The sequence below is a fragment of the Gouania willdenowi genome, chromosome 7 (assembly GCF_900634775.1).
Source record: "Gouania willdenowi chromosome 7, fGouWil2.1, whole genome shotgun sequence".
Classification (NCBI taxonomy): Eukaryota; Metazoa; Chordata; class Actinopteri; order Blenniiformes; family Gobiesocidae; genus Gouania; species Gouania willdenowi.
This window is the reverse complement of record NC_041050.1, coordinates 11864812-11891884: the sequence shown is the minus strand read 5'-3', so window position 1 is coordinate 11891884 and position 27073 is coordinate 11864812. Positions and strand designations below refer to the sequence as shown.

Below are 27073 nucleotides of genomic sequence, written 5' to 3'. Positions count from 1 at the left end.
AAAACTATTTCCGGACTTGTTGCGTCATTTGCAGTCGACGGGCGCGCTTGTGACGAAGTGAAGAACGTGTTTTCCATAATGATAATAGAGCGTCAACACAACGCTACAATATAGGGATTTAAGCTTCCTATTTGAGACATTGAATAAAATAATCGGACTCTTCTGGCAGCGATCAAACCGGAGTCTGTTTCTGTAGGATAAAATCTTGAGAAAGTTGGCGGAAAACGGCCAAAGAGCTGCGTGGACCAACAAGGTAAAGTTAGCATGCTAGATAACTAGCCTCGGTTAGCTGCTAGCCATCAGCTAGCCCCTTAAGGTAACGTTATGTTTGGACTTGTTTTATGAACAGTAATTATAAACTACGGTTGTATGGACCGTTCACAATTTGCATGAATTGAGCAACGCGAAACTTTTGTACTTTTTTATTGCGTGTCCAATGAGCTATAGAGCTAATAACTTAGCTTTAACCAACTAGCTTTAGAGTGAAGCAGCCAGGGCTTCTGCTGAATGCAATGATGGTAATAATTAGGACGTATCAACCTTAAAAGAGTCAAGACACTCAAAAGCATTTGAGCTGAAATTATGTGTTTGAATAAATAAGAAAATGTTGTTCAAAGGAGCAAGCTAGGATTTGTTAGCACTAGCATAGCACTAGTTTGACAGCTTGTCTCTAGTCAGGTGTACTTATTAGCCTTCAACCAAAGATGGAGCCAGGATTCACATCAATATCGGCTTGGTGACATATTTAAATGTTGTTTGTTATCACGCCTTTTTCTAAGGGAACTGATCGGAACTGATCAGAACTGAAGTGGAAATAACTTTTTCAAATCCTGAATACAGACATCATGACATAGCTATCTAGGTTGGTATAGGGTCTTTAGTATGTACTACTTTGAAAAACAAGTATTATAATATAATTAAGATAAAATGTTTACCCCTAAGAATATTTTTTTCTTCACTTTTTGAATTTGCAATACACACATTCTAGTTGAAGAATTTTTATCATGAAATAAGTTTTTTCCACAAACAAAAGCATTTATTTCACTAGGTTTGATGTGGAGACGTGTGTCGGGTTTAGGGCTGCACGACATTGCTAAAAAACTGACATTCTGCCTCCTGACGGCTGCTTTTACTGTACAATTGTTGCTGTCTTAGTTGAATTGTTTTTTGAATGTGTAAACATATTTCCTGAAGTGCATTTCCAAACTAGTTGGTGATGGATCCGGTCAAGAAGGTCAAATGTCAGTATTATCATAAACCTTAATATCAACCACTTGCTCATCAATAAATGTGGACAAAGATGAGTTATAACTTGTTTCTCCTATAGCTATAATTGATGGGGCACATTATCAATTGGAACAAGGCTTTTCTCTCAAAACTAGGGTTGGGCGACATGGACAAATACTCATATCTCAATATTTTTTCTCAAAATGGCGATATACGACATGAATCTCAATATTTGTAACTCAAAGTCTTACCAGAAAAACAATTCTGGGTTAAATTTGTCAATGCCAATTGTCACATGGGCATATTTATTGACAAACAGCTGCCCAATATGTGCCACTTTTGGCTTTTTCTCCTATAAAAGACAGCATGTAAGAGTGAGTTCTGTAGTGTGGCTTTTTTAGGGGAAGGTCTGGGTTAGGGCACACTCAGAAATCCATCTAACTCTGCTTTTCCTGCTGTCCTGAGAAGTAGCAAAAACACTGAGCACCAACTACTAAAATTAGTATTTTAATACAAAATAGAGATGTCCAGAAAAAAAGGTGGAATGCTATATATAATTCATGATGATATTGACCATGAACATTTAAAAAACAAAAAAACAAAAAACATATTCAATTCCATAGAGAATAATTAAAAACTCCTTCAAAATCTATTTTTTTGAATTTGGTCAGTGAATTATTCTTACCAGCAACTCTTTTCTTTGTTGAATCTTTCTTAAAGATGTTTATTTAATTTAGATCAATTCAATAATGTTGTGAATGTTAAAATTCATTGTATTATTGGGGAAATATTTAGAGACAATGATTGTTTTCCTTCAGTTGCAGTTGCCAGATATCTGTTTCGACCAGCAGATGACGCTGGTAACCCAGTGGTTGGTCAAAATGCAGCTATTCTGCGCAGTGAAGAAGAGATGCTATGCGCTAGCAGACAGGGCTAATAGGAAAACCTGACTTTTACAGATATTATTTTGGTGCTAAAGGAGTAAGGAATCATTTCTGAACATGTTTAAGAGTAGAAGGCAGCCAGAAAGAGAGTAGTTGGCGATTCCGCCTGCCACCTACGCTTCTGGTTTTAAATTTCTAAACTGACAGTGGGTGTGATTAAGTTCAATCTGCAATTGGCAGTCATTATGAGCCACCCCCCCTTTTTTTTAAATGAACTAATACATTGTCAACTGGTGTGTTAATCAACTGGAAGTCACTGTTGCACAATTCCGTTTTTTCAAATTAAAATTGTCTAGAGGAAACATTCCCACTAGAGGTTTTACTCACTAGGCAAATTTTTTAACCCTTAATAGTTTGTTCAAACGTAATCACACAGCCTGATGTCTAGGTTGCATTTGTATTGCTCTTATTCTGCACCTGCCTTCATCTTGCTTCATACATTAATTGTTCTTTTAGGCTCTGTGATGGCGGCGGCGTCTGCCAGTGTGGACTCAAAGGCAGAGCTGACTGCTCTGCTGGAACAGTGGGAGAGAGTGCAACAAGGTAGCACCCAGGAACTGGTTAACCTTCTCACCAAGTAAGGAGCACTGTTCACTGGTTTGCTAAGTTAAAAACAATGAAGGTGGGTATAAATAGTTGGAAATCTTTCAGAATCTCAGATCTTGTGGAGAAAGAGACGGAAGAGTATCATAAAGCAGATCCAGATCCCTTTGATGATCGCCACCCAGGTAGGAAATTAACATAGAAATATACATAGAAAAACATGAAAAGTAGAGCTCAGTTTCACCCTCTTACTGTTTCTGTTTTTGCATTCAGGAAGAGCTGATCCAGAATGTATGTTGGGGCATCTTCTTAAGATTTTGTTTAAGAACGATGACTTCATGAATGCTGTAAGGAAACATTTAGAGTTTTTTTCTTTAAATTATGTTATGTGAATTTGTCAACTATAAAATCCTTTTGGTTTACAGTTGGTGAACAGCTATGTGATGACTAGCAGAGAATTTCCCCTGAACGCAGCAGCGTGTCGTCTACTGCAAAACATCATGCCTGGACTGGAGACAGCTGTAGTGTTTCAGGAAAAGGTGCGTCGTCTTCTCTTGTATTTTTACACAGGAGATTGATGTTGTTCCCAACCCTCAACTGTGATTGAGCCTTTTTCCATATTCACTAATAGCCAGATTATTGATATTGCTGCCAAAGTTCACATAACAGCTGCAAGAGAAAAGTCAAGAGAGAGTTACAACAGGGTCCTAGTGCTCGGGCCCTAATTACGTTCCTCAAACAAGAGTGATTCGCGCAAAGTTTCTTACAGCAAACACCTCAGTAGTATGTAGTTTGTTCAAGTTACTGCTGTGCTGGTGCTCATAGATATGAAAACATACATTCATATCTATGCATCTGCCTGTCTTACTTCCTCACTGTTAAGCCAGGAAGCAATGTGTACAAAAGCAGAAATTTCCATGTTTCTCATCTATTGAGATAAGAACGAACAGATTTAAAAATGCTTTTTATCCCACAGCGTTCACCGCACTCTACATCAAAAAACAAACCTAAGGTGCAGTGTCTTTAGGGGGAAAAGTGCAATAATGAAAGCACGACTATCTGTGAGCGTGATGGGTTTTAACTGATTTTTATTGTTTATTTATTCTATCGTATTTGTATAATTGTCTTGGCTCTGGATGGCACTTTTAAATATTGTTGTTCCTGTTGCAATGACATTAAAATATATTCTATTCTACAATACCCAGAACACTAATAAAAATAAAACATTTAATATTGTACAACTTTGTTTTTTCTTTGAGGCCCAGTACCAAATGATCCACGGACCGGTCTACGGCTCGGTGGTTAGAAACCACTGTATAATGATCCTATACATATTAAGTCCATAAGTGTTTCACAGCTTTTTGTTTTTGTTATTTCAGGAGGGAATCGTTGAGCGTCTCTTTAAGTGGGCTCAGGAGGCTGAGCAGCCCCTACGAATTTATGCCACCGGTTTGTTAGCGGGAGCCATGGAGAACCAGGACATCGCAGCTAACTACAGAGAGGAGAATTCTGTTTTGGTCAGTAGGAATTTTATTGTGCTTTGTTTATATAAGTTTGTGTTGTAGTTTATGGATCTACTGATTAAACTTTTATGACACAATTTGCTTTACAACCAGTAGGTGGAATATTAGAGCGACTGTTCATCACTTTATGTTCAATGATTAACTCCAAACAGGTGCCTTTGATGTTGCATCGGTTGCGCGAGCTTCAAGATAAGGATACAGAGAACAAAAAAGAGATGAAACGGCCCAGCCCCAGAAAAACTGTCAGTGAGCCGTTGGTACCTTTAGATGAAGTGACTGTTGACGGAGGCTTTGAAGAAAAGGCCTTTGCACTGGAAAGGAACGGCACAGAAAAAGATGGAACTGGAAGTGAGGTAGAACGGAACAATTCCTTCTCAACCATCGAGCCTGAAAACGAGCTTTCCTTCCGTCCCAACTCCGCTCACAAGACGAGCAGCAGTGCCAACTCGGCCTTTAAGACCATGATGAAGCCCATGTCTGCCCCCAGTTCACTGATGCTGCACAGCATGCCTGATAGCAGCAGTTACCTTAAACGGAGAGCAGAGAGGGAGGGTGGCAGGTCTGCAAAACACAAATTAAACTTCTCTCTGCCAGAGACAGAGAGGAACTTCAGCGAGCTGTCCAACAGCAGCTGGTCTGAGATGAGCCCCTGGGTGATCGGCAACAACTATCATCTGTACCCTTTGACCCCAGAGATCGAGCAGAGGCTCATTTTGCAGTATCTCACTCCTCTAGGGGAGTACCAGGAGGTTGGTCCATGTTTATTCAGAGCAGCTACTGCTATCAGAATTTATAATCTACTGATAAAAATGAATGTTTGTCTTGTTAATCAGTCATTTAATTATCAGACGTTGATCAAAGCTTATATCGGAGGATTCTGAAATGCTTTAATAGTACTTAACGGGAGATTACGTTTTAGGGTTCTAGATAAAGTGAAGACTTAAGAATAATCACGTGTTTCTTTATTTGAATATATAGATTATAAGATCATTTTCTTTGAATTGTGAATTTCTTGTTTTCCTGTAGCTGCTGGCCGTGTTTATGCAAATGGGAGCTCGTGAGCTTCTCATGCACTATATGGATTTAAAGCAGACCAATGATGTTCAACTCACCTTTGAGGCCCTGAAGGTAAATTTGCTCTTTTGTAGCAAGCTTTTAAATCAGTCATGTGGTCATCGATAAAAGTTTTTTCAAAAAGAAATTGCTTCGGTTGGTCGTAAATAATGTATGTATTATGTTCATGTTCGTGTGTATAGTATGTCCAAGTAACTAATGGCTAAATCTGGCACATTTACACAAAGTACTGGTGTTCATTAATTTGCACTGTCCTCTCCAAATAAACAAATAAAGTAACATCATCATCATGAGACCGATTAATGTGCCTTCTTTTTTCTTTCTTAGTATCTGGCTTCCCTGCTGTTGCACAAAAAGTTTGCTGCTGAGTTTGTTGCTCACGGAGGGGTTCAGAAGTTGCTGGAAATCCCCAGGCCATCAATGGCTGCCACTGGGGTGTCACTGTGCCTCTACTACCTTGCCTATAATCAAGATGCAATGGAGAGGGTACAGAACAAGCACAAAACAAACTATTAGTTAAAAACATGTATTAAAAGGAATTATTAGCAGTATTTCATTAATCTTGCAGAAATGTACAGTTTGTATTCATGGCTGTCTTCTCTCTTCAAGGTGTGCATGTTGCCCCATGCCATCTTGTCGGACGTTGTTGGTTACACACTGTGGCTCCTGGAGTGCTCACATGCATCAGGCTGCTGCCATGCCACCATGTTCTTCTCCATCTCCTTTTCTTTCCGGGCCGTCCTGGAGCTTTTTGACAGGCAAGACGGACTCCGGCGCCTTGTCAATCTGGTAAAACAAGCGTGCATGCTCCTCTCAACTATTATCACTGTACATACATTCTGCTAGAAAACCCAATCCAGCAATCTTTAAGGAGCCAAAAAAAGTAAAAAGAGCATTAATGTTGGCTTAAACTGGCTGCTTTCAGGTTAGTACTTTGGAAATCCTGAACCCCGAAGACCAGGGAGCTCTGCTAAGTGACGATGAGATTTTCTCCAGTAGGCAGACAGCCAAGCACACCTGCATGGCTGTGCGCAGGTACTTCGAGGCCCATCTTGCAATTAAGGTGGAGCAGGTGAAGCAATCGCTGCAGCGCACAGAGGGGGGTGCCCTGATTCATTCACAGCCTTACTACAAGGTGAGAGGACACCGAAAACATCGCTGCAATGTTACAAGTTATTTTCCGGGTTATAGAGCACACCACTGTATTGGCTGCTTTCCAAAACATTTACAATATTCCTGGAAAAATCCACTGATAGGCCACACCGTGACCAAAAGCCGCACTCTTATTGGCTGATGAGGGTTCCCTCAAAATGATTTATTCTATCAGAACTTTTGTTTTGGTTTATTAGAGATTTACATTTACTTTTGATGAGTTTCACAGCCCTTCTCAGTCCATAAACTTTTAATTTATTACAGGTATTAGCTTCGGCAGCCACTCGCTCCCACGCAATTTCTCCCATTCAGACACTGTCCTGCGTACGAGGCAAGTCGCATCCATCCTGCGTGCTGTATGTGCCTCACTGCATTCACTGTTCCCAAAACATCACATCTGTGCTAGTTTAGACTTCCCGCTGCAGGGATGACAGTGGCCCCTAAGCGGTTCTGCCTCCCAACAACTGCTTTCACTGGACATGTGTGTGCCAACTTGCTGAAAAATCACACATCGGGTCACATCCTCCAAAGAATTGCGCCGAGTATGCAACGCTGAACTGGCGCAAATGAGAAAAAAACTGTACGCACTCTCCACAGAGCATAGGCAAACCGTGCCACCACCGCCAGTAGCGCCGGTCTCATTTGATTGTATGTAAATGAGGGAATACTCTTACTCCTGTGCAAATTTGCAACCCTCATATGGAAATAAGACTCAGAGCAAATAGCTGCTAAAACACCAGCGTGATTTGCTACTTGCAGTTAGAGCAGCGCAGTTAACACGTATTTCTGACTTTGCATAAACATGTTTATGCAAGTGAACACTAGTATTATCTTACATCTCATGCTGCACTGTGCTGTCCTCCAACTGGACTGAGTTGCAAAATTTACACCACCCCTGATTTTTAGGGACACTTAAAGATGGCATACTTTGTTAGTGTGATAGTGCCCGTATATGATTAGAGCAAATTATAATGAGCAAATTGTGGTGTTAACGCGTTTGTGCTCTATTCTTTGTGGATATGGCCCATAGAGTGCTCTGCCGTGTTGCTGCATCCTCAACTTAAAATCAATACAAATAGCGTTTTATATACCGGATAATGCAGTACATGGTTTTTTTTTCTTATGTTTATCATTTAGTCAACAAATGAACTTCTGTGTTTTTGTTAAGGCTGTCAGCTATAGCCGTGAACAGGTGGTGGAAATGATGGAGTATCTCATAGAGTATGGTCCTCTGCGACTTTATTGGGAACCTGCGGAAGTCTTTTACAAGCTGTCCTGTGTCCAGCTACTCCTGCAGCTCATTTCTATTGCTTGTGACTGGAGGACCTATTATGGCAGGTAATGACATAGTCACTAATGAAAAATGAATGTTGTCAAAAATCTGCATTTGTATGTACGCTCAATATTTCACCAGTTTGTTTTTGTTTATTTGCTCTTGAACTGATATATTGTGTCTTTTTTCCTTTGGCTATAGGAGTGACACTGTCCGCTATGCCCTTGACATCCTGAGTATCCTCACGGTTGTGCCAAAGACCCAGCTGCTCTTGTCTGAGGCTGTTGCAGTGCTAGAAGAGGGAGGATCAACAGTTTCTACTGTTGGTATGTGTCATCAGAGCCTAAAATCATTAAAGATAACATTGGAACATTTAGGTGTAGAGATTTAATATATCTATGTAGTCTGTTTAATAGTAGATTTAGGCAGTTTTAGCCCCTCAGAGCACATCTTACACTATTTGGTAATTTGAATGAAGAAAACTGCATTTAACAGCTTGTTTATCTGCATATTTTTATTTATTTAAAGCACTTTGATTTAGTCGTTGGTTTCTCCTTTCAGGGATGAGCATAGTCCTCGCAGTGGCTGAGGGCGAAGTTTTCGTAAACGATGCTGAGATTCAGAAGTCGGCCCTGCAGGTCGTCATCAACTGCGTCTGCGCTCCAGACAAACGCATGTCCAGCATTGGCAAGTTTATCGCTGGCACCCCTCGGCGTCGCCTGTCCCATCACACCAAAGCTAGTGAGAGCGTCCTTACCAAAATGTGGAATGTGGTGCAGTCTAACAATGGCATCAAGGTAGAGTCTGCACTCATCACATGCCTTTGGATACTTTTATTGTGAAGTAATGACTTTAATTTGGCATCTTTGAGTATGAAGAAGAGGACTGATAAGTGGGGTTGGGTATCGTTTAATTTTGAGCAATTCCATTTCTGATTCCTAAAGATGTCGCTATTACTGTAACTTTAGCTCAGTATTAATTAGCGTAGCTCTCCTGTTATTCCCTAACTGACCTAAATGTTAAAGCTAACACTTCCGGTGGATTCTCCTTTGTGGGTGTTCGACAGCTTCTTCCGTTCGGCGGACTGGGTATTAAAAGTAGGAATCTAAATTTTTAAATTTGAGCAGTTCTGGGAGAATCTGAGTTAGTCCCGTGACCAATTGATGCTCTGCACTCAATGCCCAACCCAACTGTTAGGTGGAATATGTTTCCATTCATTCATATTTATATTTATGTCGTACAAAGATATAGCAGGCCTCATCAGTGATGTCATGGTTAGCGTCACTGCATGTAGGTTCTCTAATTATTAAAATCAGTATGGAGTGAGTTTCCAGAGGAATGCATTTTCTGTGTAACTGTGGGTTTTAGTCTCTAAGCCCTTCAAAAGGCTGGCGTCCTGTCTAGAGGATTCTTGGCACCCAAAGACAGCTGGGATATGCTTCATTGCCCATGGTCCTAAACAGGATAAGCATGTGTATAAAATGTGTTGAATCAATGTTTTTATGTATATTCTGTGTGCCCTTTAGGTGCTGCTATCCCTGCTGACGGTAAAAATGCCTATTACGGATGCGGATCAGATCAGAGCTCTTTCGTGCAAAGCTTTGGTTGGTCTGTCCCGCTCCTGCTCTGTCAGGCAGATCATTAGTAAATTGCCTTTGTTCAGCAGCGGACACATTCAGCAGCTCATGAAGGAGCCCCTGCTGCAGGACAAACGCAGCGAACATGTCAAGTTCTGTAAGTTTGCAGCTGAGTTGATTGAAAGAATTTCTGGGAAACCGCTTTTGATCGGAACAGACGTGTCCCTGGCCTGGCTGCAAAGGGCCAGTGTGGTGGCCCAGTCCAGGATCACGTTCCCTGAAAAAGAGCTCCTGCTTCTCATTAGAAACCACCTCATGGCCAAAGGCCTCCACGACACCGCCACCTCCCTCACTAAGGAGGCAGAGCTCCCCATGTCATGTGTGGCTCATTCTTCTCATTCAGCCTCAGCTTTTACTCCTGTTGCTCCGCCTCCATCTGTATCTCCTGGTGCTACTCTGCCTCGGAACCCACGGCTTGCTAATGGAGTTGTAGTAAGACACGGGAGCCATTCCTCTTATTCATCAGCCCCTGCGTCCAGTCATCAACAAACTCGACCTTCTACGTCACAACCAACCAGCACTTCTTCCACTGCCTTTTCCTCAGCGTCCAACTCTCACTGTAACCACGGCTCACCATTGATCGGAAGAATAATTTTCTCTCGAGATCGTCAGACGCCATGCAGCACAGTGAGCTGCAAGAAATCTCGGGTGCTGCGGCAGAAGTCTGACCACGGTGCCTTCAGCCAGAGTCCTGCAATGAAAAAACAATTTGACAGACACCTCCCCTCTCCCCCCGCTTTGGACGGCATTATCACAGAGTACCTGAGAGAGCAGCACGCACGTTGTAAAAACCCCGTGGCTACGTGCCCACCTTTTTCTCTCTTCACCCCTCATCAGTGCCCTGAACCCAAGCAGAAGCGCCAGGCCCCCATCAGCTTTACCTCTCGACACACACAGCGGGTTATTTATCCAAAATATGGAGGTGTGGACGGAGGATGTTTTGACAGACATCTCATTTTCAGCAGGTTTGTTTTACAACTACATCCACAATTTTAGCTGGCACACACACATTGTAATCTTTTTCACTAGGGATGCACCACAATAAAAATTCTTGGCCGAAACCGAAAATGAACAAACCAAGGCTGAAACACCGAAATAAATTACAAGTCCCATTGCATTTATGGCTCTGAATGTGTACTAACCTCACTCAAATTAAAACATTGCAATTGTATTAATTAATAATAATGCGTCAAAGAATAAATCAATTAAAAATTTACAATATTAAATATAGAAAATTAAATGTTTAACTTGACCCCATTCATACATTAAATAATATTGCACAGACCTATAACAGACTGGGCTGCTGAAAGAGAGTCAAATTAAATATGTTTTTTCATGAAAACACAAAGTGCATTTAAGTCACAGAGCGTGTGAATCTCCACGTGTGCTTTGGTTGCGACTGAAACTCCCCATTTGGGCCATTTTCGGTGGCCGGAATTTTGGTGCTTCACTACTTTTCACATACATTTTATTTAATTTGATGATTTTTTTTTTTTTGCAGGTTTCGGCCAATCTCTGTGTTCAGGGAGGCAGATGAGGATGAAAGCGGATTCATGTGTTGTGCCTTCTCAGCTCGTGAGCGGTTCCTGATGCTCGGCACGTGCACAGGGCAGCTCAAACTCTACAATGTGTTCACAGGCCAGGAGGAAGCCAGCTATAGTTGTCACAGCTCTGCTATCACTCACCTGGAACCCTCAAGGGTCAGTAGATGCACACACTTCCCCTGATGGCAATGCCATCACGTGTTTGAGCTGTAAAGGGCCAATGAATCTCAAAACCTTAAGGTTCACATGAAATCCAATCCTAGTTTTATGTCACAAAGAGCATCTTTTTCAAGTATTTGATTAAAAACAACAAGAACAAGGTGAAACCTGCAAGGACTGTGTTGAAATAATGTAAAGTTGTTGTTAACCTTTCATTGATCATTTGTCAGCCATAATGATGATACTGATCATTAATTAAGGAGTAAAAGAGTGAAGAGAAGAGGTTTTAACATTTAAGTTAAACATCTAGATTGTTGAACTAAAGGAATTATTCTCAATAATTATATCTGCTAGTGTAAGTATGACATTGTCTTTAACCTGTGGCCTACCACAGAACACATATAGCAGAGAATGTCTTTATATACTTACAAGCTATAGTCACATCACCGTAGTGTTTTTATTTGGTTTTTTCAGCATTTGCTTTATATAAACATATACTTAAGGGAGAGTAAGGTTTCTTAGGAGAGCTCTTCTTCTCTGTTTCATACCTTCTCTACGAAACAGCAGAGTAGGAATTGCGTCCCAGTTTTTTGCATCACAGATTTTGTTTATCCTCTTTGGTAAACAAAAGCGGTTTACATTGGCATCTTTTACATTTCCTGATTGCAACCAAAAGCACCACAATTTGCAATTTTCACTACTAATGGTCTAAAAAGCAGGTGAATGCTTCACTCCAATAAAAAAAAAACAATAGGCTAAATGGGGCTTTTCATGTCATCAATCACGTAAAACGGTAAAGTTGTCCCATTTTTAAAAGTTAATAAAACGAATATCGTGCACAATTATGTGTTTTGTTTGGCATCGATCTTCTAATAAGGAAATTTCAAATGTTTTTTTATACAAGTGTTTATGGGGTGATTGAGGGGGTCTTTCATCTCTCCCTGCTGTCTCTGGCCAGAAAACCACGCTTGCAACTTTTCCTGCCTCCGACCCGGTGGCAAGACGTACTGCTTTACGACAGCCCAATACAAACTAATGCTAGATTATGACCAGCAACATGGCAACACATGGTTGTCTACAAATTTACTTTTCTCACACTTTTATCATCAGCTAAAAAAAATGGCCTTTGTCTGAGGAACGGAGCAACTCCATGCAGTGGCAGCTCAGCAGCAACAATTACATACACTGTAGTCATAGTGTGTGTGATTGCACATCACGCACACACACACACACTCTTAACCCAGCGTTCCATCAGGGAGCACACACACACATATCTATCTATCATTCATCCACTCATCCTCAGAGCCGCTTTGTCAGCACATAAACAAACACCTCACACACATTTCCACACTTCCTTCCGTATTACTACCAAATAATTCATTTTTTTTACTTGTCTCTCTCCTTCATACTAGTCACATGGGACTATATGTGTGAAAGCACCCTTAGTGTCACTATTGTATTAGGATTTTTCAGTGATCGGTGCGCATGTAGCTGTGGAGTGGGGCGGGGGAGTGACATAGTGACATAACCAAAAGGGACCTTTAGGGGGAGCGCTAAGCACAAGTTACTTTGTTCTGCTTTAATAGATATGTTAATAAAATTGGCTAAAAGTAACAATTTTCATATTGTTTAAAACAGTAGTGATAGAAAAAAACCATTTGGACTCTTCCTAGAGCTGCAGGTTGAAAACATTTAAGTATCCCTCAATGGATTTGGATGGAGAAAGTTTCAATTTCATCACGGACAATAGAAATAGATCCCAGACATTGACCTGTGTCATATGTTGTTTAGCCATTTTACTTTTTTACATTTCCAGGATGGATCACTGCTCCTAACGTCAGCCTCTTGGACGTACCCTCTGTCTGCTTTGTGGGGCATGAAATCTGTGTTCATCATGAAGTAAGTGATGTTTTCAAAGAACTCTCAACTCATATTTTAAACAGCTACACCATTGCTGATTTAGTGAGCCTCTCTTCAAATAGAAACACTTAATAATACATTTGGTGAACTCAAGTGTGAAACTGCTTGAAGCTACTACATATGACTAACATTCCACTACAACACTATCGGCCTCCAGAGTTTTTTGAAGACGACGCTAGTCTGCAATCCCGCTGCCTACATTTGTGGTTTTCTCTTGTCAGAATACAGAAAGTTCAGTCTGTCAGAAAGGAAGCAGTTGACAAAAGAAAGATGACATGCTGTTTAATGATGCAAGCTGAGGTCCTGTGGGCTGCAGTCCTCAACCCAGGAAACACAAGCACTCGGCTTCATTCATCTGCGTGATTTAACTGAAGCAAAACTCACACACTGCTGACTTTTTCTTCAGTGGTGTAGTTTAGTTGTGCTTTGAAAGGCCTTGCTGCAATACTCTTCATCACCTTTGTGTTTTCATTGTTAAAAATTCTTTCCTATTGTCTGCAGGAATTCCTTTCTGGGTGACCATTACGTGGAATTCAGTAAGCTTTCCCAGGACCGTGTCATCGGAACCAAAGAGCACATGGCACGAGTGAGTGTGGCTCAATTAAAATTTTCCAATACAATTCCATCTTCAATTATCCATGTTAAGTGTTGGGCAAGTTACTCTAAAATTGGAATACATTTTATATTACTAGTTACAGGCATTAAAATGTAACAAATTTGTATTACAATATTACCATTTCCAAAATGTAACTGAGTTACACTTTTGTTATGTGAAGCCATTTTAAAATACTAATCCTATTACAATGATATCATTACAGACTAATGTCAACAAATGTGACACAATAAAACACTTTCCTTTTCCTTTTGAATAAAAATATACAAACATAATTGTATCTATTAAAACACAAAGAAAGCCTTAATGTTCAGGTATCATTAGGTATGGATGACTGAATTTGAAATCGTGGGAGTAATTCCACCTTACAAATGTATAGTCCGTTTCCATGGCCATGCGTTATGATTTGCAACAGTCCGGTCTGCAGGAAGGAAGTCGGTGCGAAGGTTCTTCTTCTACGCCGCAAAAAGGGGCAGAATTTACAGTGGTGTCTTCAACACTGTTTTGACTATTTGTTTTTTTGTTTTCATTGTAATATCAGTGGAATTACTTAGTGTCAGTGGAACTTGCGTTACTGTGATTGTAACAGTCAATTCTGTTTCAGTAATGTTACATCACAGCGTTATTTTAAAAAGGAATATATTGCAGGAACAATTGTAATGCGTTACTGCCAACACTGTCCATCTTCAATTGGAACACAGTTACGATTACAGTGACCGGCATTTTTTCCAATTACAATAAAATTACAATTATTATTTTGCCCCGGAAGTCATTACAATTACGTTCTCAGTTCCTGAGCCTTTAATAATAACCCATAAAACTGAACCTTCCTCTTGTGTTTGCTTTCTGTGAGCATCTCTTATGGTAACTAAAATGTATTATCGATCATGCAATTTGTTGTTCATGTCGTGGTTACATTAATAGGCTTCCTAATCAATAAAATATTGGTATCTCTGTTTTTGGTGTGGGTGTCTGAGCCTTTGTTTGTGTAAATATACCCCTCTTTTTATATATTTTTTAGTGGTAAAATTATTCTCATGAGAACTGACAGGTAGTGGGAAAACTTGATATGAAACATATTTTGATAATTATTAACTACGTATGTGTAATCCATAGAACTGTGACATGGTTCCACAGGTTTGCGTTTAATTAAATTGTAAAATACAGTTTTTATAGAATTTCAATTTACAAATTTAAATATCTGAACTCAATTAGAATTCAAATACAATTTTAACAGTAACAGATTTTTTCGCAATTACATTTACATTATAATTATGTCATAATTGTAATTGATTATCAATTACGTGATTACAATTATAATTGACCCCAACCATGAGTGTGGTAGCATTTCTATGGGAGACTAAAATTTACGAGGATCAGACAAGCACTTGGAAAAAGGTCAAAGTGTGAATCTATTTTTTCTGCTTTTTGTCATCAGATTTACGACACTCAGACGGGTCAGATGACCCTGACTCTTAATAATCCTGACCTTGCCAACAACTACAAGAGAAACTGCGCCACCTTCAACCCGACGGACGACCTGGTGCTAAATGACGGCGTGTTATGGGACGTGCGCACAGCTCAAGCTATCCACAAGTTTGACAAGTTCAACATGAACATTAGTGGTGTGTTCCATCCCAACGGCCTGGAAGTCATCATCAACACAGAAATTGTATCCTTTAAAGTTATAGTTTATTTGTAAAAAGTTTATTTTACTGTGAGAATTAAACAATATATTTGTTTAATCATTAAAAACGGTTTACACCTTTTTAAAGTGAGATTTTTAGATGATTGCTGTGTAAAGGTGAAAGTGAAAATATTGAGGTTTAGAATTTTAAAATAGTTGGTTTAAAACTAGTTTCGCACTTTTTTTTAGTGAATGTGTTTAAAATGTTTTTGGGTAATTCTATGACATTTCACAAATGGCCCACGGACTTCAGCCTCCAAAAATTCCGAATTTTTTACTCATTGTTCCATGATTCACATTGCAAATTTGCAGTTTAATCGGATTAATTCTTATTAACTCACTCAGTGCCATTGATGAGATATCTCGTCATTTCAAATCCAAACGCTCAGTGCCATTGACGAGATAACTTGTCATTTGCATTTTTTCACGGGGATTACTAGAAAACACCCTGGCGGAGGTTCCTCATCAAAATCTAAGCTGTGGGGTGTTGTAGTGACCAACTGTGTCCTGAAGATGGCAGCAGCGCACCTTTCGATGAGAGATTAGCCACTGATGCTACCAAGCAAAGCAGGAAAAGAAGGGAGATTATGTCGCTACAGAGTGATATTGTGAAGTATCCAGCAGCTCACAGCACCACATACTAACACAGAACATGTGTGGACGTGAGTGGATTATTGATAATGTTGTGATCGTGAGATAAAACCATCAACTAACCGGGTTATCACTGCGTGTTGGGAGGAAGGGGGTGGGTGTGGAGGTGGGTACAAAATACCCCCAGCCTTTGAGCCAGATAGCAAAATAATAGATGTCACGTAGGAGGTAGCAGCGCACATTTGAATGAGAGATCATCCATGCTCAGCAGAGCTAAGAGGGAGAGAGGAAAGGCGTTTTACGAGACAGAAAATGGCGCTACTTACAGAGTTGACGTTCACAGCAGCGCACACTCCGACCAGAGCAAGTGTGGAATTCATGGATAATGTGACAATTGAGATAAAACCATAAAAAAAAAACAGGGTAAGCAGTGACACTCTTTATGTCGGGGAGGAAGAGGAAGTTACGTGTGTGCAGACTGACTGGAGAGAAAGTTGGAGGAACGCCAAAATACAGTAAGAAATCCATTCAACTCTGACCCAGATAGATAAATCTGTTTTTTTATGTTATATATAAGGAACCAATGTTCAGATGTTAGAGTTGTCACTAAAGCAAAAAAAATAGCTTTTAAGTCACTGACAGGGTTTTTTTTTTTTAGAAAAAGGCTGTTTTCTGAGCTTTTTGCTCTGAAACTGAAGATTTGTGTAAAACTTGCTCTATTCAACGGCTGATTACAAAAGAACGAAAAACGAGCCAGAAACAAAAAAATTATTTTGATGAAAGAAGAGGCTTCAATCTGTCAGATTTCAGATAGTCATAATAGAAAATATTCTGTGGTTCTTTAAAATCAGTCAAAATGCTCAAAAACGGCTGCCACTGAGGGGGTAGAAAATCTGAGAATGGCTGGCACTGAATGAGTTAAGATATAACCACTTTAGTGAGGTGTGTGTGTCGATTTTTGCTTGTCCTTATTTTTTTTCCATTTTCAGCTTCCAATATCTCAGGTACTACATCGCACAGGAATCTGAATTTTGGTATAGTAATACAGCTCCAAACATGTTCAAGCCCCAAATCCCCATGAACTTTTTTTCAATTTTGAGGAGCTGGTATCTCCACCAGATGTAATGTAAAGCAGATATTTTTGTATATTCTGAGAGTAGGTGGAGCTGTATTACTGTACCAACTTTCAGTTTCCTATGTGGTGCATTTTTTTAGATATTGGAAGCTGAAAATGGAAGAAAAATAAGGAAGCACAAATTGTCCAGACTCTTTACTAAATTCTCCATGTCTCAAAACGTATTCATCCGATCAAAGTATTTATAGTGGGCCAATTGAATTATTAAGGAACAATTGGTAAAAATTCAGAATTTTTTTTAAACTGAGGTGCGTGGGTCCTGAAAATTTGTTGAAATGACATAGAATGACCCTATTGGACTTAAAAAAGAATTTTTATAAATTGCTTCTCAAGTACAGACAGATAATAGTATTTGTATTACAGAGGCTGAAAAGAGGTTTATACTTATTTCACTTTCCTTACATTTAAACCAAAACCTTAAACTTTAATCAGTGATTCATGTAGAAGTGGCTTCTGTAAGGCGCCACCAGTGAAGATGTCAATTCACTGCTAAACATTAAAGATTTATGGCTTTAAAAACTAATGATATCCCCAGGGTGAATTTAATCATTTGATTGTGCAAGAACCTCGGAGCTCATTTGTCTTATTCAGCTGGAAAAGGAAAGTCCCATTCCTTAGCTGCAATGTTCAGTGGGACCTGCGGACCTTCCACTTGCTTCACACAGTGCCTGCACTGGACCAGTGCAGAATGGTCTTCAACAACAATGGCACCGTGATATATGGGGGTGAGCAGCTATTGGCCACTCTAGGCTAATCGTGTTTGACTGAGAAAAATGTGTGTTCATTTAGAATGATGACAGAGCAAAGCTTGAGGTATACTATTTATTTGCATGCATACACTGGGTGCAACACACTGAGAGCCATATGGAAGTCGGTAGTGAGTTGGCAGCGTGAGGAACCAGCTGGTTCATGTCATGTTATGGGCGTTCCCGGCAACAAGAAGCAGAAAGCACTCAGGAGCCAGAACTGCAGCCAAGCAGGGTTTTTTAAAGCTCATTACTCTCTGGCTCTTTGTTTGCAGCGATGTTACAGGCGGATGATGATGATGAAATGCTGGATATGCAGATGAAAAGTCCATTTGGTTCCTCGTTCAGGACTTTCAATGCCACAGACTACAAACCAATAGGTAAGAATTAAAGTATTCATATTTTACAAGTGCTTTTATACGGAAGCGGATTAGGGACAATTCTGATAGACAAATCATTTTGGGCAAATCAAGAATAGTCTAAATGTTGAGATTAAAGTCAAAGATTTGCTATTAAAGTAAATTCTGTGAAAGTGGACTAGGGCCAATTCACCATATACGACAACAGTCTCCATCACAACTGTCCCTAATCTTTTTCCATACAACTCCTCAGACGGACTGAATTCTCCACCTCTACCAGACTTGACTGGTTTTTCCATCTGTACAGATTAAGGAATGTGATAATATATTGCCAAAAACTTAGAGATTACAACACAGTGTTTATGAGTTAAAAAATAAAGAATCTCTTTGTTATTAAACCCAACTTTGAAATATAGATTTTGTAGACGGCCACGATCTGCTGTTTGTTGTCATTTGGTGAATTTGACTTAGGGCTGGGCGATATGGCCTTTTATAAATACCGCGATATTTTTAGGCCATGTCACGATACACGATATATATCTCGATATTTTGCATTACCCTTGAATTAACACTTTGATGCACAAAATCACACCAGTATGATGATTCTATATGTCTACATTAAAACATTCTTGATCATACTGCATTAATATATGCCAATTTTAAACTTTCATGCAAAAAAGGGGATATCACAACTAAGTCAAAGTTGACATAACTGTATTTATTAAACAGTGAGTGGCTCAAACATAAAATTGTCAACAGAAAGTGCACGTTCTGTGCAAAATTGTCACAGAGACATTTCAAAACAAGACATTAGTGCAGGATGCAACTCACATGGCATTTCAAAACACAAAATTAAAGTGCACTTTTTGTACATAATGCCACTACAATATTTTAAAACAAATAGTGCCCTTTTGTGCATCGAGTATATTCGATATATCGCCCAGCTCTAATTTGACTTTATTAGCAGACCTTCCTTCGACTTTTATCACAATATTGTTTTTTTTAGTTTATTTTTTAAATTTATACTTTAATCTCGACATATTTCAATTTCATTCTCTAAAGTTCTTTATTTTTGATTTGCCCAGAAAAAAATTCTTTATCAAAATTGACCCTAATCCACTTCTGTACTATTATACACAAGCAGTGTATAATAGTGTTAATCATGGTGTAGATCGATTACTGACACTTTGCTTGTCTCTTCTCAGCTACTATTGATGTCAAGAGGAACATATTTGATCTTTGCACAGATACAAAAGACTGCTACCTTGCTGTGATTGAGGTGAAGTTGTTACTTTTCAACAGGTGCTAAAGCTGACCCTGAAATCTAAAACAGCTTTTTAACGTTTTGTTTTTTCTCCTTGCAGAACCAAGACTCAGTCAACACTGACACAGTGTGCCGGTTGTATGAGGTCGGCCGGCAGAGGCTTGCTGAGGAAGAGGAGGAGGATGAAGAGGATCAGGTTTCTACTTTTTCCTCCGATTTTTTTTTTTTTTTTACAGTTAAAATTATTGGCCTTTTAGCTCAGAACTGGCATATATTAAATATATCGCCTGTGCCTTTCAGGAGGATGATGATCAGGACGAAGATGAGGATGACGATGAGGATTCAGATGATGACATCGATACTGATCCTCTTATTGGGGAGCCGGAGAACGAGAATGGTGGGGAGGACGAAGATGACGATGGCAATGACGAGTTTTCTGATGAAGAGATTGCACGTCTTCTCGAAGATGATGCTGATGGTGGGGAGGAGGAGGAGGATGATGATGATGATGATGACGACAACGATGAGGATGATTCTGACAACGACGATGCTGATCTGGATGGAGACAACGGTTAGCAGCACTTTTTTACGCAGTTTGTCGGCGAGTCTTTGTAAATGTGACCAATGTTTTCTAATTTATATTCATAGAAGAATGCAGCTGTAGAGATGCACAATTTTGGACTTTTGGCTTATATATGATATCCCTGTATACTGACACCAGACACACAAAACAACCACCTAAACCCACAAAACAATGACGCATGCATAATGACACTAAAGAAACACACAATTGCGTACACACAATAAATACTGAGAAACTCCAAAAAGGCACAGATTGGCAATAAACAAAATGCAAACAACACAAAAAACCCCATATATAATGACTCGGAAAATACACAAAATGCAAGCAGAAATTCCAAAAATGACACCAAATCACACAAAATGACTTAAAAACTCAGAAAAGGCTACACAAAAAGACAACAAACAAATGTTAATGCTCAGATTGGTCATTATTCTTAATACTGGCATGAACATTGATAATGTCGCCCTAAGATCAGACAATCCTGTTTTTGTGGCCCCGCTGTGATGACAGTTTGGTTTAGTGGTAAAAACTGCATCTTTTGATGAGATCAAAGCGTTCTGTGTCGTAGCTATATATGAGGGAAAAAATCAAACCGTTGGGAAATCGATATATTCAGTGACTAATTCTACTTTGAGATTGTTGAGTGCCTCTTTACTCTGTTGACCTTCAGTTTGTTCCATACACAACATGGTGGCGCTTAGCCACGCCTCTCCACAGGCAATGAGGTATCTACATATGATGTCTATAGGTTGATCAAGGAAGCAAAGTTGTTATTTCATCGGTTAATTATATCATTGCAATGTCCGATACCTAATTTTAAAGCCGATATGATAATGTGCCAATGATATCGTTCATTACTAGTTTGCTGTGTAGGAAAATTTATGTGTCCAGTTTTAATTAGCAATACAAATCTCAGATACCATTTTTTTTAGCTAATCATTCAGCGACATTGATTAAAAAAAAAAAAAAAAAATATTAATCAAAATCAATATAAAGTCAGTTGTTTCACCACTAGAAGTTTTGGGTTATGCATATCAGCTGTTTATAGGATGTTTTGATCCTGGTAAAGGTTGGTTAATTGACACATTTTTAATATTAAAATAATAAACGAGGACAATACAAAACCATTGATAATGGTTTCTATGAGAGGCTCATATTTGGTTCAGTTTCATCCTCTTAAGGTCAATTCTGATGACTGACATTCGTTCTCTAAAGAATTTATAAAGCGCGCTCTCCAGTCTTTTAGCCTGCCGGCAAAAAAAAATCCCATTTCTGAAGAGAAAGGAAAGACACAGCGAGTCAAAGCGTTTCTGTTTTTGCAAGTCGGGCACTTCTACTCTTCACCCACTGACCAATTCAGCACAAATTCTCTGTATTCCCACACCTCTGAAATGGTGTTTTTTTTTTGTTTTTTTTGTGTCGCACAAACAGACAGCTCAGACAACTCTGACCTTGAGGATGACATCATCTTATCCCTGAACGAGTAAGGAGGTTTTGGCCTTTTGCAGCGAGGACCTCGACAACATGTCAACACTTCTGTCTCTCAGACGTTGGAGAAGAACGGATTTGTGGAGCAGAGGAGGATATCAGCTGATAGTGTGGGAGATAAGTTGGGGCACTGCCAGTTTGAAACAGAAGGTGTCTGCACGCATCGTGTGATGGAAAGAAGAAAGAATTACGCACACATTGATTTACGATAGGGCAGTAAAGGATTGTCTGCCTTTTTAGTTTTATAAAAACAAAGTGGGTTGTAGGATAAGTGAGATTTGTAGAAAAGATTTTATATTTTATTACCTTCACAGCGCATTTATTGAGCCTCTTTGGATTCATCAGCATTGAAAGCCTTGGGTTACTGATCAGTTTCTGTTGAAGTGAAAGTCATCCAATGCTCTCTGAAATTATCCCTAAACAATGCATTCATATTGACGCGAGAAGGTAACATAAAGCACAAAGATGTTACCAGGTACCCCAACAATGTCCAAAGGAAATTAGACATTCAATTTCAGTTTAAAACAACCAACAATAATAAAAACATTTAACTTGCTAAATTTTTTCATAAAAAACTAAATGTGCTTGTGTTAAAGCTAAGAAAAAAGATTTCAAGTGTTTTTCTTCTGATGGAGTTTCAAACTGCCGCTGGTGGTGGAATCGACGCCTAGCATCTGCACATTTTTGACTGCAGTGCAAACGTTTCATATTCGAGTTTTATTTTAATTTCTAGTTTTTCATTTTTTTGTTAAGAAATATGAATTGCCTCAAACTGTTTATGTACAGCTTGTATGTATCTAAAGTATTTTTCCTATAAATAAAGTCATAAAATGAATGTTTCTTTCAATGATATTTTAGAATTATCGTCTTGTAGCATCCGATGCAGCAATGACCAAACTTTTCGTTGTGTGATAAAGTTCCTTATAGCAGAGCTGAATATGGAAACCAAAGACACTAAAGTTCACTAACAAACGACTAAAGAGTGGTGGATGAATGGAACCAAAATATTGATAATGTATCAACGGTGGTATTGATTTTGAATGATACTAGTGTAAAAATGTCAAACCTCTAGTTTGGTTTTCTCTCCTGCTCGCTTACTGCTGCTGTTTTAACAGCGAGAAGACCTGGATGTCTTGCTGTGCTGCTATTGTGCTGCATATTGTAATCGCAAGTGTTCTGAGAGGACACTGGACCTCTGTGCCTTCTCTGGCTTTTGTATTCAAGCTTTAGAAATCTAGCCAATCAGAGATCTTTTTTCCAACAAAGTGCCCCATGAGCTGTTTTAGGCGGTAATGTTGTCTGTTTGACAAAAGTAGATGGGCTTTTACGTCCTATCGGTAGTGAAGGTGCAATGGCGTATGTTTCGGCTTCGCAGCTAATAAAGGAAGACCGACGAGGAGAAGTGACAGTCAGGCCCAAATATACATGTTCTGTTACAGGTTTTACCAAAATAAAAAGTCACAAACACAATAGCAAATATCGGGATCAGTGATACTGGCCTATTTAATCAGAAACTACATAATAACAGGAATCTATTGAAGCATAATCAAAGAAACAGCCTTTAAATATGAAAGCTTTTTTAAGGTTGTTATTAATGAGAATCGCTGAAATAAGTCTTGGGGTTATTGGAGTCATCGTACTGTGAAAAGATCAGGGTTGATATCTCTCTTGGGTACACAGTGTGCCTGCTGAAGCATTGGTTTCCTTCAGCTAGTGCAGTTCACTCTTATGTAAATGTTGTGTAGAAATAAAGCAATGACGTCATCTTCTTCCATCTGCCTTTATAAATGTTGAATTCAGGTAAATTTAGAGCGATTTCCATATGGCTGCAGTGATGCTCAAAAAATAAGTGAACTACATTTGTGAAAGAACCACATTTGCTTGCAATAATTTACTGTCTGAAAAAAGAAGAGCGCTCACTGTCTCAGTGGTTACAAAGCACATTAGTTGCATGTGAATAATCACATCTTAGATGTTATAATATCCTTAAAGTGCTATCTTCATTAAGTGGCATTCCTCAGGGCTCTTTGGCTGGTGAATTGTGCATGCAGAAATTTGTCACTAAATTTTCCGTGGCCTCCCCCTCAGTTAATTATAGAGCACATTAAAATAGTCACCAGAAACGCATTAGGATCGAGTATGTCTTAAACTGTGTGTACACCCCCTAAAACATGTGCTTATCCATGTGTACAGGACAGATTATTACTAAAGGGAGCATTGAACGCATCCAAAGCGGGTTCCTGAAACAGACTGTTATTGTGAGAGCAGGTGATGGATGAGACACTGGGATGTGCGTCTTATTACCTCCTCTTCTGTGTCCTATGGTCTGCTGGCTCTGGCAATGTTGGATAAGTTACCAGCTTCCAGTGTGTCAGGCAGTAAATGTTTGCAGTGGACCAGTGTTTGTATCTCCACAGTGCTGCAGCAGCTAAAATATACAAAATGTGAGATGGGATTTAAAGCTTTGACTTGGTTTCCCTCCTAATTATTTACAGTAACACTTTACTTGAAGTTTTATAAGGCTGACATTACGCTGTTATTATCTGTCATTAACATGAATAAGGTGTCGTAAAGGCTGTCATTAAGTGTCGTTTGCTAAATTAGGACACATTTGGAGCTATGTTGGCATTTTTAGGTGGAGAGATCTAGTGGAGTTAGGGAGGGTAATGAATGACAATGACGGCCTTCATGACACCTTATTCATGCTAATGACTAAGGTCAAGTATTGGCAAGGATGTTGCAGTACGATACGTATCACGATACTTGGGTCACAATACGATATTATCTCAATATTACGACATTCTGCACAATTCAATATCAAAATTAAACGTAGAGATGAAAAATCAAATTGCAGTATATGTTCATCAGAAGATATTGATCATTCAGAGGACAAAATGAGTCACAACTATTTGCTTCAAAACATCCTATTAATTATTATATCTACGGTGCCATCTATCGGAGTGGAGGTGAGGAAGTGGCACAATTTTCAAAGGTTTTTTGTAGGAACAGGAGCTGGTCAACATGACCAGTAGTTAGGCTGCTCCGCCGCGAAGTGACGGTGTCTCCAGCAGTAGAAAACACACGTTCACGAAAATGTGAAAAATTGATTAAATATCAGAAAAAAAGTCAATTGATTAAAAAAATACTTTCATCAAAAAGATTACCTTGGACCACTGGCCAACAGTCCAGTCCTCCTTCTCCTCTGTTTTTTCTGCAAAAACTGAAAAGTACATGGTGATTTCTTCACAATATTCTAATTTTTTGAATTCCTGTTTTCGTGGGTTTCATGAGCTGGAAGCCCAAATTATGTATAAATAAACAAAGTCTTGAAATTGTTCAAATCTCTGAAAGTTTAACTTTTTGAATGGAAATATGGAAATGAAACAACTTTTCCTTGATATTCTAATTTTTTGGAAAGGGTCTGTATATCGTGAAATCAATTTTTTTTAATACCCCTACTAACGACAGGTGTTATGTCATAATAACAGCATAATGCCAGCATTATATATAAAACTTCAAGTAAAGTTTTACCATATTTACTATACGATGCTGATCCAGTTCAACCTGCACCCCTCCAGTTTACTGATTGAGAGGGAGTCCCTCAGACTGAGTGTTGGTACGATGGAAAGAAATGACCCTGCTGAATCCATCTCCCACATCAAAGTCACTTGATGCTCAATATTCACCAATTTACTCGTATTTCTCTAGTCATGGCTGCCTTGTTGATAGGACAAGACAGATTAAAGAGTAACTAAACCCAGAGGTTTTGGCCGACGAGTGTCGAGGTTGGAAATTCTGAAATGTGATCACGAGACTTGATAACATCCAATAATTGTCCGTCCACTTGTGGCAGAAATGGACATCATCAAAAAACAAAAACATTACATGTGTCAAAGATGGTTTACTACTCCTCCATTATCTGCAGGTGATCAAACTCTTATCATTATTCTCAGACAAACACAAAAGTGTTTTTCCTTGTCTTCATCATCAGGTTCTAAACTTTAATTTTATGACACCCTGCGTTTCCAGAAAGTCGTTAAGTGTGTTGGTAATGAGTGAGTGAGCACAACTCTGTAAGATGAATTGGATCACTCACTACTATTCATTGAGTCATCACAATCCAACTAAGCTGTTTAAGATCATGGTTCTTGTAAATGTTATAATAGAACTCAATATATTCTAGAATGAGAACTGTAAAGGGTTTCTCTGGGTTCCATAAATGATTTTAAACATTATTTTACCTTATTTTTATTCAGATTAAGAATCTTTTTTTTTTTATTTATTTCAAGACAAACCTGGAAGCTATCAGGTCTTCATGACATACTCATGGTCCCTCATAGTAAATGTGAACCAGCAACCCTCAGTCAGCTTCCTTAAGCCTAGGCCACTCTGCTCCAAACAATAAGCAATAACAGTTAAAAAATAAAAGCAATTAATATTTTACTCTTTTAAAAAAAATATATGTTTATTTAATTTTTATTTTTTTCCCCATTTGTTTATGTATTATGTTAAAGTATATGTATATTTCATCATTACTTATGATTGTACAGGGGGAGAGGGAGGAATATGAGGGAAAAAATGCATGTATTTTTCATTTTTTTATTCTGTATATATTTTTGGCAACTGTAAAATAAAATAAATACATAAATAAAAGCAATAATAATCATTGGTCAAGTTCACCAAAACTATGTATTCTTTAAGTTTACACAAATTATTTTGTTAATCTGTTCAACAACCCGATATGTATTTTGTTTGCTGAGGACATAATGTTTAGGGAAAGAAATCATTTATGAGCTGCATGTAGGAAAAAAAAAAAGACTTGACGTATTTGAAAACAAGTTTATTAAATATCAATCTTGAAACATTATGTTATTTGGTAATGAAAGTCCTTTATGGTAGAGATAGAACTGAAGATCAATACGACAAAATTAACCAAGTTTTCCAATAATTAGATAATTCACATTTTTAGTTGCGAATTGTTAAATTGTTATTTAACAATGAATTAAATGAAATTAAACTAAATAGGTTCAAACTCAAGAGGAGATTCCTCGTTTTGTTTATTTCCCGCGTCTGCTTTAGTTCAAATGTGTGATCTATCATAAGACCATGTGAGTCGCACACCTACCTTAAAGATGACATGAAAACACTCGCCACAATCTACATGTATATGATCTAAAACATTAACAAACAAGATGATTTACATTGAAAAAAAATTCAAGCGAGGATTCAGGTGAGACAGGTAATTAGCTTTTATTTTGAAGGTGCCATCTGCAACCTTCACAGAATTTGCTTTTGAAAGAAATATGAACTATTTGTTTTTTTGCACAACCAATGACGTGATAAGCTTTTATTTTGAAGGCCAATTCTGCAACCTTTACAGAATCAGCTTTTATTCTGAAAGGACATGCCCCCTTGGATTTTCTACAATGCTAAGTTATAACAGGTTGGGGTCGGTATATTCCTCATTATATCCCTTGGAATCAGTATAATGTCACTGTTCTAACTGGTTTGAATAGGTAAATCTTTTATTATTAATTTCTGCCAATTAATAACTGTTAAACTTATACAAAAAGGGCAGAACAAAGCATATTTGTACTGAGTAGTTTGTACG

At 38.6% G+C, this 27073-nt stretch overlaps 1 protein-coding gene across 1 annotated transcript; it reads left to right on the top strand.

Annotated features, from left to right (window-relative positions):
- The first annotated feature begins 39 nt into the window (after positions 1 to 39).
- Positions 40 to 21642, top strand: dcaf1 (ddb1 and cul4 associated factor 1). The gene is made up of 25 exons (XM_028452110.1): positions 40 to 253; positions 2628 to 2748; positions 2823 to 2899; positions 2988 to 3061; positions 3140 to 3253; positions 4094 to 4231; positions 4390 to 4986; positions 5264 to 5365; positions 5639 to 5797; positions 5921 to 6100; positions 6237 to 6446; positions 7632 to 7801; positions 7938 to 8062; positions 8298 to 8533; positions 9263 to 10338; positions 10875 to 11073; positions 12893 to 12975; positions 13498 to 13582; positions 15048 to 15281; positions 17654 to 17747; positions 18044 to 18148; positions 19333 to 19406; positions 19492 to 19587; positions 19692 to 19962; positions 21406 to 21642. The coding sequence occupies exons 2-25, from the start codon at positions 2636 to 2638 to the stop codon at positions 21459 to 21461; spliced, it is 4668 nt and encodes a 1555-aa protein (XP_028307911.1). The 5' UTR covers positions 40 to 253; positions 2628 to 2635; the 3' UTR covers positions 21462 to 21642.
- The last annotated feature ends 5431 nt before the right edge of the window (positions 21643 to 27073 follow it).